The sequence below is a fragment of the Oenanthe melanoleuca genome, chromosome 8 (genome assembly GCF_029582105.1).
Source record: "Oenanthe melanoleuca isolate GR-GAL-2019-014 chromosome 8, OMel1.0, whole genome shotgun sequence".
Taxonomy (NCBI): Eukaryota; Metazoa; Chordata; class Aves; order Passeriformes; family Muscicapidae; genus Oenanthe; species Oenanthe melanoleuca.
In genome coordinates, this window is record NC_079342.1 from 25026224 (window position 1) to 25039437 (window position 13214).

The following is a 13214-nucleotide window of genomic DNA, read 5'->3' on the forward strand; positions in this document are numbered from 1 at the left end:
AAGGAAACCAGAGAGCCAGGCTCACGTACCGAGTGTCTCTTCAGCGGGTTTGCCCCTACACACAGGTGCATCTACTGAATATACACATGCCTTAGCCATGGGGTGCTGGGAACCGTGCTGAACTAATGTGTACAAGTGTGGAGGGGTCCCTGGACCCCCCGAGTCCACAGTTCCTCCTGGTCCAAGCTTGGGGTATAACCTGCCAGGGCACGTGGTGCCAGCTCTGGGAGGATGGACGGGTGCCAGAGGCTGTGGGATGCTCGGGGTGGCAGAGCCCAGCTCAGGTGGGCTTCTCCAGCTGGGCTGTGCTCCCAGGCTGAGGGCCAGGAGAGCTGCAGTGCCCTGCTCCATGCAGGCATGGGCACCAGGCAGCTGCCAGTGGAACTCTGCTGCGTGCCTTCCTCTCCTGGCAGATGAAGATGTGGGGGAGGACAACCTGGAGATTTCCCCATGGCAGTAAAAGGTGCTGGCATCCCTGCTAGCATCCAAAATGCGTTTGGTGGGCAGTAGAGCTGCCCTGGAGTGGCTGTGGTGGGTGAGGGAATGTCCCCTGGGCACAGGATGATCGCTCCTCCCTGGCTGCTCACTGCAGCAGCTGGGTGAGGTGCTGGACAGCCCTCAGGCTTCTCCCTCAGCACCTGGGGCTGGCCAGCAGGGAGGGCTCTTGTGGCATGTCCAACGCCCTAAATGTCCGTGGAGTCTTTGTTTCCACCCACGGAGAGCCCACGGAGAGCTGGTGGAGCTCGCAGGTGCTGGCTGCCGGCTGTCCCTGTGGCAGGGCACACATCCCTGCCCCAGGCTCATGGGGGCTGAGCTTCCCCACCGAGAAGGTCCCAGCCAGGGAGGAACAGCCGCTGTGTCCCAGTCCTTGTCTGTCACCAGAACACGCTGCTCCAATAAATAACTCTCCCCCAAGTCTTGCTGCTGCCGGGTGTGCAGGGAAGCTGTCCCACGCCATGGGGTTTGTGTTTGTGTCCTTGGGGTCTCCTCAGAGGCCTCACTGCACTGTGAGAACACGAGCAGCTGCTCGGGGTTTATGGCTAAGTCCGAGTGAAGTGGCTTCCATTTGCATATGGGGTTCCTCCGGGGACAGGGAAGGATGGGGAGCAGGACAGGCGGCAGCCAAGGGTCATTCCTCTCTGCCTGAGTCCTGGAGAAGGCGGTGGATGTCCTGGAAGGAGGGGCGGTCCTTGGTGTCCCGTCTCCAGCAGCTGAGCATTAGCTTATAGACTGAGTCAGGGCACAGCACGGGCTGGGGAAGGTAGGTCTGCAAAACAAAAGGCAAAATTGGCAAAGAGAGAATTACAGCCGCAGAAAGCAAGGTGCAGACTGCTCCTGGAGAGCTCCATTTGTCAGAGTGTCCCATCTGCCCATGGCCCAGGGGCACCTGCCTCTGTCCCCCAGACCCTAAATACTGCAGTGGGGTCAGTGAGCAAGCAGCACCTCGGGCTGTGTAAAGCACAGGTTTGCCATGATGGGCCCTTCACCAGGATTCCTCCCCAGAGGAATTCCTGTCCCACAGCTGCCTCACAGCCACGCTCCCTGTTTTGTCACCTTAAAGTCTCTCTCCAGGTCCCAGGGGCACCACTGGCCCTCTTGTCCCATCCTATATCCCATCCCATATCCCATATCCTATATGCCATATCCCATATCCTATATCCCATATCCCGTCTCATATCCCATATCCTATATCACATATCCCATCTTGTGTCCCATATCCCATATTCCATCCCATATCCCATATCCCATCCCGTCCCGTCCCATATCCCATACCCCATCCCATATCCCATAACCCATCCTGTCCCGTCCCATATCCCATATCCCATCCCATCCCATATCCCATATCCCATATCCCATATCCCATATCCCATATCCCATATCCCATCCCGTCCCATACCCCATATCCCATCCCATATCCCATAACCCATCCTGTCCCATCCCATATCCCATATCCCATATCCCATATCCCATATCCCATATCCCATATCCCATATCCCATCCCGTCCCATACCCCATATCCCATCCCATATCCCATAACCCATCCTGTCCCGTCCCATATCCCATATCCCGTATCCCATATCCCATCCCGTCCCATATCCCATATCCCATCCTATATCACATATCCCATCTTGTGTCCCATATCCCATATTCCATCCTGTCCCGTATCCCATATCCCATAACCCATCCTGTCCCGTCCCATATCCCATATCCCATATCCCATATCCCATATCCCATATCCCATATCCCATATCCCATCCTGTCCCGTCCCATATCCCATATCCCATCCCATATCCCATATCCCATATCCCATATCCCATATCCCATATCCCATATCCCATCCTGTCCCATCCCATATCCCATATCCCATATCCCATCCCGTCCCATACCCCATATCCCATCCCATATCCCATAACCCATCCTGTCCCGTCCCATATCCCATATCCCATATCCCATATCCCATATCCCATATCCCATATCCCAATCCCATATCCCATATCCCATATCCCATATCCCATATCCCATATCCCATATCCCATATCCCATATCCCATATCCCATATCCCGTATCCCATCCTGTCCCGTCCCATATCCCATATCCCATATCCCATATCCCATATCCCATATCCCATATCCCATATCCCATATCCCATATCCCAATCCCATATCCCATATCCCATATCCCATATCCCATATCCCATATCCCATATCCCATATCCCATATCCCATATCCCATCCCGTCCCATATCCCATATCCCAATCCCATATCCCATATCCCATCCCATATCCCAATCCCATATCCCATATCCCATATCCCATATCCCATATCCCATATCCCATATCCCATATCCCAATCCCATATCCCATATCCCATATCCCATATCCCATATCCCATATCCCATATCCCATCCCGTCCCATACCCCATATCCCATCCCATATCCCATAACCCATCCTGTCCCGTCCCATATCCCATATCCCATATCCCATATCCCATATCCCATATCCCATATCCCATCCCATATCCCATCCTGTCCCATATCCCATATCCCATCCCATATCCCATCCTGTCCCATCCCATATCCCATCCTGTATCCCGTATCCCATCCCATCCCATATCCCATATCCCATAACCCATTCTGTCCCGTCTCATATCCCATATCCCATATCCCATATCCCATATCCCATCCTGTATCCCGTATCCCATCCCATATCCCATATCCCATCCCATATCCCACATCCCACATCCTGTCCCATCCCCACCTGCCGGCCCTGGTCGCGGAAGAACTCCCCGGTGTTCTCGATGACCTGCTCGTCAGACATGTGGCAGTAGGGCTGCTCCCGGCACAGGGTGAAGGTCTCCCACAGCGTCACCCCGAACGCCCACACGTCGCTGGCCGTGGTGAACTTGCCCTGGCCGGAGGGAGCAGAGCAGGGTCAGGGGTGGGCTTTACCCCATCCTGCTCCAGGAGCTGCAGGTGCTCGAGGATCTAAACCTCCTGGACGCTTCAGCATCCAGATCTGGGCAGCTGCAGGTCTGGCTGGCTGCAGACCAAGACCCAGCTCCCTGCAAAGGTAAAAACCAGCACTGCTCCCTCTTCCAGCTCTGACCATGGCCAGGATAAGATGCCAAGCATCCTCCTTAAAGTATGCCCTGCACTGGGACATCAAAATTCACCCCAGCCTGCCTCGAAAAGCTGCCACCACTCCTGCTTTCCCCACGCTCCACCCCAAATCTGGCTGCAGCGAGCAGAGACCTCTCCACCCCTCCTGCACCCCCCAGGCCAAGGGAACAGGGCAGAGCGTGTGTCAGAGCAGCCCGGGCCCCGTGTACCAGCAGGATGCTCTCCCAGGACATCCAGCGGATGGGCAGCACGGCCCGGCCCTGGATGCGGTAGTAGTCCCCGCTGTAGAGGTTCCTGCTCATCCCAAAGTCGGCGATCTTGATGGTGTAGTGCTTCCCCACCAGGCAGTTGCGCGTGGCCAGGTCCCGGTGCACGAAGTTGAGGGACGAGAGGTACTTCATGCCCGAGGCGATCTGGGTGGCCATGAACCGCAGGTCACTGTGGGGCACACGGACCCGTCAGCAGGGGGAACGGAGGGAGGACAGCAGCCACCCTGCTCCTGTCCCTGCTCTCCCAGGCAGCCTTGCTGTCTTGGGTTGCAATGTAATGTGACCAAAAGTTTGTATTCTATCACCATCTGTTAAAACCAGCTGGGGCAGTGTTCTTTATCTTTCCCACAACCCATCCTCCCTCCAGGAGATATCTCCTGTTAATGGGCCAATCAGTCCCGCTGCATGATTGATAAAATTACATCATCCCATTGGGAGATGCTCCAGCCAGGGGAGCAGCCAAGCCTTTCCTACCCAGATAAAAACTGACATTTTGGACACCAAGGGACCTTCTTTCCACTGCATTCCAGAGGAAAGCCAGACCTTTCCACATCATCCCTGCACCTTCAGAGGAAACTGCACCTTCTCCAGGAGCACTGCTCCAGCTGAACCACATCTGCCACTGCAGGAGGATGCAGCCACCATTGAATGGGACTGTGCCAACACCCTGACTGACTGACGGGTGTCAGCTTGGATTCTGACTCTGGCAGTGTTCTGGGCTTAGGATTTTTTTGTATTACTGTATTTCTATTTTAAATTTTTTCCTAGCAAAGAACTGTTATTCCCATTCCCATATCTTTGCCTGAGAGCCCCTTAATTTCCAAATTACAATAATTTGGAGGGAGGGGGTTTTCACTGTCCATCTCTGCCTTTGTTAAGTCTTTCAAAGCAGGACCCCTACCTGACAGAGGGTGTGTGGCCAGCAGCGGGGCCGCCTGCCTGCTGGCGGGACAGGAACTGGTTGAGGTCCCCATTCTCCATGTACTCGGTGATCATGCACAGGGGGTCGTCCGTGATGCACACCGCCAGCAGCCGGATGATGTTGGGGTCCTTCAGCCGAGACATGATCTTGATTTCCTTCAGAAAATCATTCCTTTCCGGAACAGAAACCACACGAGTTCGCACAGACAGACCCAGAGGGGCACGGAGGTGAGCAGAGACTGGCCAAGAGCCACCCACCCACCCCAGTCTGCTGTGGGCCCTCTCCCCTGAGACTGGAGAAGACGGGTGGGCTCAGCATGTAGACAGGCACTGGGGAGCTGGTGAGGACCAAGGATCCTGCCATGGGAGAGCCCAGCATCCCCAGAGAGCTCAGGTGTGTGGTCCTTGCAATGGCACTGAGCACACAGCTGATGGATGGAGGCAGGGGATGCTTTCCAAGCACCCCAGCTCTCCTGGCGAGGCTCTGTGTGCCCCCCTCAGCCCCTACCTGGCGTTCTTGTTGGCGTCTGCCCGCAGCATCTTCACAGCCACCAGCACGGGGTGCTCGGAGCTGCCATCCAAGCCCTCCAGGGCAAAGTCCTTCCCTGTGAACTTCTCCATGCCCTCCACTTCACAGAGGTGAACCTGGGGGAGCAAGGGGCAGCCGTTCCCTCTGCTCACCCACGGCCTCCCACCAGCTGGGAAGAGCTTGGCCTGATCCCTGCTGGGAGCTCACCTCCCCAAACTGGCCTTCCCCCAGCTTCTCCTTGAAGGTCAGCAGCTTCCTGGGGAACTCCTCGACGGCCACGTCCTTGCCGGAGAGCAGGTCCATGGTGAGGGCCGGCACCGAGTAGGTGTTGCCGCCCGTCACGCCCTGCAGGTTGACGATGTCGGCCTCGGCGTAGTGCGGCACGCCCTCGGGGACGCTGGCCTGGGGCTTGGCAGGGCCACTGCAGCCTGGGGGGACACAGAGGGGCCAGCCCTGCCGTGGGTGTGCTGCCCTGCAGCCCCTGCTCCCTGCTCCCGCTCTGTCCCTTCTGCCCCAGAGCCCTGCACTCCTTCCCCACCAAACACCAAACCAGCCAAGCCCTGAGCTCCAGGCGAGCAGAGATCAGTGCCTGGCCTCCAGATGGGTGAGGAAGAGGTGCCAGAGCATCCCACAGTGGGACACAGCTTAGCCTGGCAGAGGACATCAGTGGTCACAGGCTTCATGTGGGATGCACGGGGGCTTGTGAGACCTCTGTGCCAAAATGTTTGGAGAGTGGCCAGCAGCTGGGGCTGGGGAGAGGGGCTCAGCAGGCTCAGTGCTGTGAGCTCAGTGTCCTGGCTCTCACCTGTGTCCTCCTCCCCCGAGGTGAACTCGGGCAGCTTGCGGATCAGGCGGGAGGGCTCCTGGTAGTCGGGCCCCAGGGGGAAGATGCGGTCGTAGGTGGAGCTGGACTCCTGCTCGCTGGGGGAGGAGGAGCGGTTGTGGTTGAACATGCTGGACTCGCTGGGCAGCGAGAGGCTGACGGTCATTTCATCGTCCAGCATCCTCCGTGACGCCTGTGACAGCGGGGCAAGGGAGGAGAGAGCTGGGGTTCCCCACAGTGCGGCAGGACGGCGTGGCTCCTGTTCCACAGCATCAAACCTCCTCTCTAGTGCTAGTCCCTGGGTTGCAACACCTGCCTGAGCTCGTCCTCATGATCCCCCCTTCTCTTGTCTGCCTCTATGGAGGAGGGCTTGGCTTCATCAGTTCTGACTGACCTTGGTTAGGTGGTGGCTGTGGCGAGAACCCTCCACGCCCCAGTTCCTTGTCCCCCAGATCAGCTTCAGGACAGAGGGATGGACAAACAGACAAGTCCCAAAGTCACCACCCTGCTCAGCTAAGTGCCCTTGCATGGGAGATGGCTGCAAAGCACAGCCTTTCTAAAGAGGGGAAGGGAGCAGCAGCCCTTGCAAGGAGTCTGTTTCCTCCCAGAGTGAGCCCACCACCACAGGGCACCTCACCAGCCACGCCACGCTCGCCCACCTTCTCCAGCATCTTCTGCCAGAACTGCCGCCACAGTATGATGACAATGATGGCCACCAGGATGAAGATGATGGCCACCAGGCACCCGATCAGGATGCGCGTGTTGCTGTCGTCTACCTTGAGCGTGGGGTCTGGCCAGAAAAGGGGTTAGGGTTAGGGTTAGGTCCAGCATGGGGTCTAGCCAGAGAAGGGGACAGGGAGGGCTGGTCACAGTGGGGTGTGGGGTGACCCCTGCCTCTTTCCTTGTCAGCACAGGTGACACGCTTACCATAAGTGGTGGGGACCACGGGTGCCTCGGCGGGGGGCACCGAGTTGTTGTACATGGCTGCATCTGGCCAGGGAGAAGAGAACATCAGGGTGATGTTCTTGAGCTATCCCCTCGAGCCTCCCACCCGGGAGAGCCTGGCCCCACGGGGTGGCGGGTACCTGACTGGAAGGTGATCTCGCTGAACATCATCCAGGTGTCAGCGAAGTAGTACTGGCACTTGATGGCGCTGGCCATGCGGTGCAGCAGGGGCACGGTGACGAAGCGGGCGCTGGGGTTGACATCGTCCAGCACCAGCACCGAGGAGACGGCGCCGGGCTCCCAGTCGCCGGCGTCGGCGCGGAAGTAGCACTGCACCTCCTTGAAGATCTTCACGCCTTTGGCGAACATGTTGTTGCAGTGGACCTGTGGGGCAGGCGGTCAGCACGGCCGCCGAGGGGCACGGGGGGGCCGGCGGGGCGGGGGTTTGGGGACCTTCATGGCCGTGAAGTTCCTGATGCGGTCGAACTCGAAGGTGATCTCCACGTAGCCGCCGGCCGTGCTCTCGTTGCGCCAGCCCACGTAGTCGTAGCCTGGCCAGACGTGGTACTCGTGGGTCTGGGTGAAGTCGTCCAGCCCTGACACCCCGTCCGTCAGCTGGCCCAGGCCCTCTGTCATGCTGCAAGGGGACAGAAGGAGCGTGACTCTGGCCAGCCCCGCCAGCCTGCACCACCCAGCACGCCCTGGCAGCTCCTCACGGGACACTCGGGGGGGATTTTGTTCCCAGTGTTCCCTCTGGAAAAGGCTGTGGGGTGATGAACGTGTGGTGCAGCTAGAGCAAATCCAAGGGAAGGGCTGGGGCATCACACTGTCCCCATCATGATGTGCAGCTTTCCCAGGCCGGCCACATCCCCTGCCTCAAGGACACCACAAGCATTTGCTCTGCTGAAGACCAGCCTGACAAAGCAGGGAAGAAACATCCCCCTGGCCAGCTGCCCAGCCCTCACCTGTAGCCAAAGGCCCCGTCGTACACCGAGTCGTTCAGGTAGATGATGGTGCCCCCGGGAAGGACGAGCTGCTGCCCGACCGGCGCGTTGTAGGACACCAGCCCATCTGCAGGGAGGGAGGGTGAGCATATGCAGGACAGCCAGCCCCTCTGGGATGGCCAGCAGGCCGGGACGGGCGCTGGGGACACGGGGACAGGCACAGGAGGGCAGCACGCACCCAGCCAGAGGCAGCCGTAGAGCTCCACGCGCAGGCACACGTTCATAGAGTGGTCGGTGACCGGGATGAAGCGCACGAAGCGCGCGATGAGGGGCGGCTCCAGGTCCTTGAGGACGATGTCGTAGGTGTTGGTGTTTCCATCCAGCACCTGGAGAGGGAGAAGCACGGTGGGGATGGGCAGGAGGAGCCTCCTCAGCCACCAGCCGGTGCAGCCTCCTCACCTGCTTCCCGTGCCGGTTCCTCCAGGAGATCCAGCGGGTGCCATCCCTGCTGTAGCTGATTTTGTACATGGGGGCGAACTCGTTGCCGTGGCCCTTGGCGTGGCGGCCCTGCGTGCCCACCAGCGTGATGAAGTGCAGGGCGTGCAGGTCGATCTGCAGGAACTCCTTCAGGTCGTTTGGTGCCACGGGGGTCTTGGGGCACCAGGCTCCATCGCCACCCTCCAAGTCCAGCCTGCGAGCCCAGAGCGGAGGAGCTGTTTGTGGGTGGCCCAGGCCAGCCCTGTGTGCCCCTTCTCCAGCCCCTGCTGTGGCTGCTGCAGGAGGGGGCCCACACTCACCGTCCGTACTTGGCGGCCGTGGAGTCAGACCAGTGGCTGGAGGCCGAGATGTCCTCGTCGGGGATGTGCCCACCCGACATTCCCAAGGGGTACCTGCACACAGCTGCAAGGACACGGGCACAGAGCTCAGCAGGAGGGAATCCTTCCCTCCCTGACTCCCTGGCCAGGCTGGGGCACATCCACCGGACCAAGACAGGCAGCCATCCTCCCTGCCCACCCCTCCCCAGCAGTGGAAAAGTACCCGGGGTGGCAGGCGGGCTGCAGCCCCAGGGATCCCTCGGCACCGCATCCCCGCTGCTCCCCAGCAGTTATTTTTCACGCCTGGCTGCCAAGAGCCGTGCTGAAAGGGCGGCTTGTTTGGCCGTGTTTACCGTCTGGCTGCCGGCTCCAGCCCACCGCAGCACCCCGAGCAAACACTGCACCGAGGTGGCAAGGGCCAGGCAGGACTCTGTGCCTGGCCCACCTCCCAGCCCACAGCCCCTGGCTCACTGGCAAAGAACCCACTTTGGTGCCATTGTGCCACCATCCCCGGGACAGCACCCACAGGGACCATATCCCACATCAGGCAGACCGTATCCCACATCTGCACCGTGAGCATTGGCACAGCGGGAGCATCTCCTCTTGTCTCCTGCTCTCCCACAGAATTCCAGTTTAATTCTTGCCAAACATGGAGCCAGCCCTGTTTTTTTGTCTTGGTAATGACCATCCTGGCCAGGCAAATCCATTTCTGTCAGCAGGAGAAGCAGGATTGCCTCCCTAAATAAGCACCATGCAACCTCCAGGGAAGACCCAGCTAACTCCTCCCACAGATGGAAGAAGCCTTTGAAGGGACTTGTTGAAGGACTCCCTGGGAAAAGCTGGGCTCTGTCCATCCCTGCAGCACAGGATGGGGCTGAGCCCTGCAGGAACAGCCATCTAAACACACTTGTGCTGCTGGCCACGCAGTGTTGTGGTTTCTGAGAAAAGCCAGGCACCAAGTCAAGCCACTTCCCCAAAACCACCAGAGAAGGCACAGCCCAGCAAACAGCAGCCTGGCACCTGACACCTCCAGACTCAGGGAGCCCCCATGGCAAGGGCCCCCTGGGAGCACAGGGCTCTGGCTGTAGTGCCAAATCTGCCATGTCCAGGGGCACACAGAAGGGGCTCTGCAGGTCACTGCAGGTGCCCAGGTGAGGTGCTGGACAGCAGAGTGGCAGGTGCAGCCTTGGGGGGCCACCACATCCTGCGCCCAGAGGTGATGGAGCCCGGGGAAATGCAATGGTGGCACCTGCAGCCACCTGTCTGTGTGACTTACCAGGGTTGACCTGGGCTCTGGCAGCATGTGGGACGTGCAGCAGCAGCAGTGGCAGCAGGGGCAGTGGCAGCAGGGCTGCTCTGGGGGTGGCTGGCATGTCGGCAGTCCTGTGAGACAGAACAGGGCTCCTCAGGCTGAGGCAGCTGAGCAGGGGCAAACACCAGCCCAGCTGAGGATGGGAGCACCTCTCCTGCACGAGACCCCACGTCCCCACCTCAGCCTTGGAGCAGCAACAGAGCCCAGGGCTCAGAGCTGTGCTGGCGGTCATGGGGATCCCAGACAGCACCCCTTGGAGCCATGGTGTGCCACATCCCCGTGGAATGGCCACAGGACCTGCAGGGAGCTCCCTGAGGCCAGCACTGGCCACCTCCAGCACAGGGCACAAAGGCTACGGCCACTCCTGGCTGCCTGTGCAGGGCAGGAGTTGCACAACCCCACGGTGCCAGAGTGGGGTCCCTGCCTGCTGGCTCCCAGAGGGAAGAGCAGATTTCCAGGGATTTTACACCTGAGATTTCCAGGGGTTTACTGGGATAGCTTCCCATGGCAGAGTGGATCCCAGGGACGTGGGTGACACAGAAGGGTGTGACAGAGGGTGTGCTCAGGAGCCAGCTTGCACTCTCTGCTCGAGGGGAGCATGGCATGGGGCTGGAGGGGACCTGGCAACAGGGCTTGGGCCACAGCATGGGGAGAAAAAGGGCTGGTGCTGCTGGAGGGGACAAAGGGACCTCCCCAGGATGTGCCTGCCCTTGTGTGACCACAGCCCTCAGCTGCCAGGAGCTCCCAGAGCCCGAGCAGCTCCTGCTGTGCCCACACACCTCGGGGTGACCACCATGGCACCGTGCCAGGGGAAGCACGAGGGACACCCTAAACATCACCAGCCCTGCCCCAGGCTCCCTGGCACCCCTCATCTGCCAAGAGGACACTTCACAGATGCAATCAGTTCTCTTTCTATTTAAAAAAAAATCCCGTTTTAATCCAGTTTAAACACACATTAACCTTTGAGAGAGCAACCCACTGGGAGTCAAGGGACCACAGCTCCTGGCAGGAGCACAGGTTAACACCTGCACTTGGGATGATTCCTTCTCCTTTTTTCTAATTTTTTTTTTTTTTTAAAGCACATATGTGGGAAACTGTAGCTAGTTGCAATTAATTCAGCAGCAACTGGGAATTTCAGCTGCATTGCCCAGAGGCACACGCAGGAGGCTGCTGTGTTTGATGATGGCCAGTTCCCCCCAACATTTAAATCTTAATTTCCTTCTGCATTCCAAAATATATCCAGGGATATTTTCCCCTCACTGTTCTTTCAGGCTGAGTAAACTCTTCGAGCATCAGGATACCAGATGCTGTAATCTCCTGCAGGGAATGCATTTACATTTACCCTGGTATAGGGAAATCATCCCCACATAGCCACTGGGAAGTGCTGATCACCCCTCAGGGGTGTGGGGACACCAGGCTGAGGGCTAGGGGACACATAGTCGAACACAGCTGGAAATCAGTTTTGTTCCACCAGCCCTGCAAAAGGGATGGCTCTGCAACGTTTTGACTGCAAATGTTTGCTGAAAATTTTCAATCACTGGAAAGTTTTAGTGCAGAGAGAGTTTTTGGAGCTCCTCCCTGGCATCGCCCAGGCTTCAAGTTTCCCTTGGCTGCTGCTGTTTTGTTGTTTTCCCTTCTTATTTCCCTCCTTCCTTATTCTACTGAAGCAACCCAGGGAACTAACTGAGGGAGGGAAAACGAAATCCGCCTTTGTTAAGAGACAAACCCCACCCAAGCCATGGTCCCTGTTGCTGCCAGCCTGTTCCAGGTGAGGTCCCAGGTGGGCACTGCCACCCTTGCTGCCGTCCTCACATGGGCTGGTGCTGCTGGGGGAACACTGGGATGTCCCTGAGTGAGGAAAGCTGGCTGTCACCCAGCCCAGGGCTGTTTGGATGAGGGGGTTCAGGATCCCTGCCCCAAAAATGGCATTTTTAGAAGGGAGCAGGACTACAGCCCCCAGCATGCCGCGCCAGCAGCCGGAGCACAGTGCAGCATGCCGGGACCTGTAGTCCTCCCTTCCAAAAATGCCATTTTAGACTTTTTCTGGGCTGGATGCAGCCCCATTTTCTGCAGCAGCAAGCGCCTCCCCAGCCCTGGGCTGGCTGGCTGAGCTGGGGTGCGAGGAGCTCCTGTGCCCTGGTGCCACCTCCAGAGCACGGCTGGGCTGGGGACAGTGTCCCGTGGGCTCCCCAGGCTGCCAGCCCTGCTCTGTGCCAGCCAGCATCGCCCCAGGGCCACCCAGGGCTGGCCACAGCACAGGGCCTGAGCTCTGCTGCCCGGCTGGGGGACCCTGGGGACAGCAGGGCCTCTCTGGCTGCCCAGCCCTGCCAACACACACACGGGTGGGAGCTGAGCAGGGACACTGGCACGAGGCACGGGGGCACACGCTGGCACTGGGGGTCAGCTGCAGGAAAGGGGTCAGCTGCCACCTCTCCGAGCGAGGACAGCGCCCTGCTGCTGCCCCAGAGCTTTCCCAGGCAGACCCACAGCCCAGCCCTGCTGGCCCCAATCCCCCCAAAATCCCAGCCCCAGCAGGACAAACTCATCCCCAGACTCACCGGAGCGCGGCGGCGGCCGGGGCCGGGCGGGCTCCGAGCCCCTCGGCCGGGCCGGGGGAGCCAGGTGAGGAGAGAACTTCCCCGGGCTGATGCAAGATGCCTCTGGGAGCCCGCTCGCATTCTGTGGATTCCTGGGAGCCGGCCAGAAATCCCACAATCCTACATCTTGCACATTTGGTTTCAATTAGGGAGCGGAGAGGGGGAGCCAGTCAGCGAGCCGGGCTGGCTTTTCGGCACAGCTTATTTTCCTTGGCCCGAGGGAACGTGCGCAGAGCTATAATTTACAGCAAAACCCATTCATAGCGAGAGGGAAAAAAATAAAAAATCCCCATGGCCAGCAAGGGAACTTAAAGCAATAGGCAACGTTTCACTTTCCAGCACTTGCCCCCTGGCAGGCACGTCCAGGACCCTGTCCTGCACTGTGTAGGACACCCCAAAATGCGGGGATGGGGACACTCCACAGGAGCCCAGAGTGTCC

General features: G+C 58.9%; 1 protein-coding gene across 1 annotated transcript; it reads right to left on the reverse strand.

Moving 5' to 3' along the window:
* Positions 1–21: 21 nt before the first annotated feature.
* DDR2 (discoidin domain receptor tyrosine kinase 2) lies at positions 22–12882 on the reverse strand. Its single transcript, XM_056498038.1, has 17 exons — positions 12737–12882; positions 10143–10249; positions 8849–8951; positions 8511–8742; positions 8290–8437; positions 8073–8178; positions 7561–7744; positions 7248–7491; positions 7090–7152; positions 6822–6952; positions 6145–6355; positions 5547–5767; positions 5319–5455; positions 4791–4982; positions 3830–4058; positions 3259–3408; positions 22–1267 (listed from the first exon to the last, which is right to left on the reverse strand). The coding sequence occupies exons 2-17, from the start codon at positions 10237–10239 to the stop codon at positions 1130–1132; spliced, it is 2586 nt and encodes an 861-aa protein (XP_056354013.1). The 5' UTR covers positions 10240–10249; positions 12737–12882; the 3' UTR covers positions 22–1129.
* Between the last annotated feature and the right edge of the window lie 332 nt (positions 12883–13214).

What these genes read in the sequence shown, in the direction of transcription:
- DDR2 (XM_056498038.1), bottom strand. Translation starts at nt 10,239, where the DNA reads ATGCCAGCCACCCCCAGAGCAGCCCTGCTGCCACTGCCCCTGCTGCCA. An exon ending in GGCAGAAGATGCTGGAGAAG is followed by an intron (nt 6,356 to 6,821) that starts GTGGGCGAGCGT and finishes CCGCTGTCACAG; the next exon opens with GCGTCACGGAGGATGCTGGA. An exon ending in GGCCACACACCCTCTGTCAG is followed by an intron (nt 4,059 to 4,790) that starts GTAGGGGTCCTG and finishes TGTGCCCCACAG; the next exon opens with TGACCTGCGGTTCATGGCCA.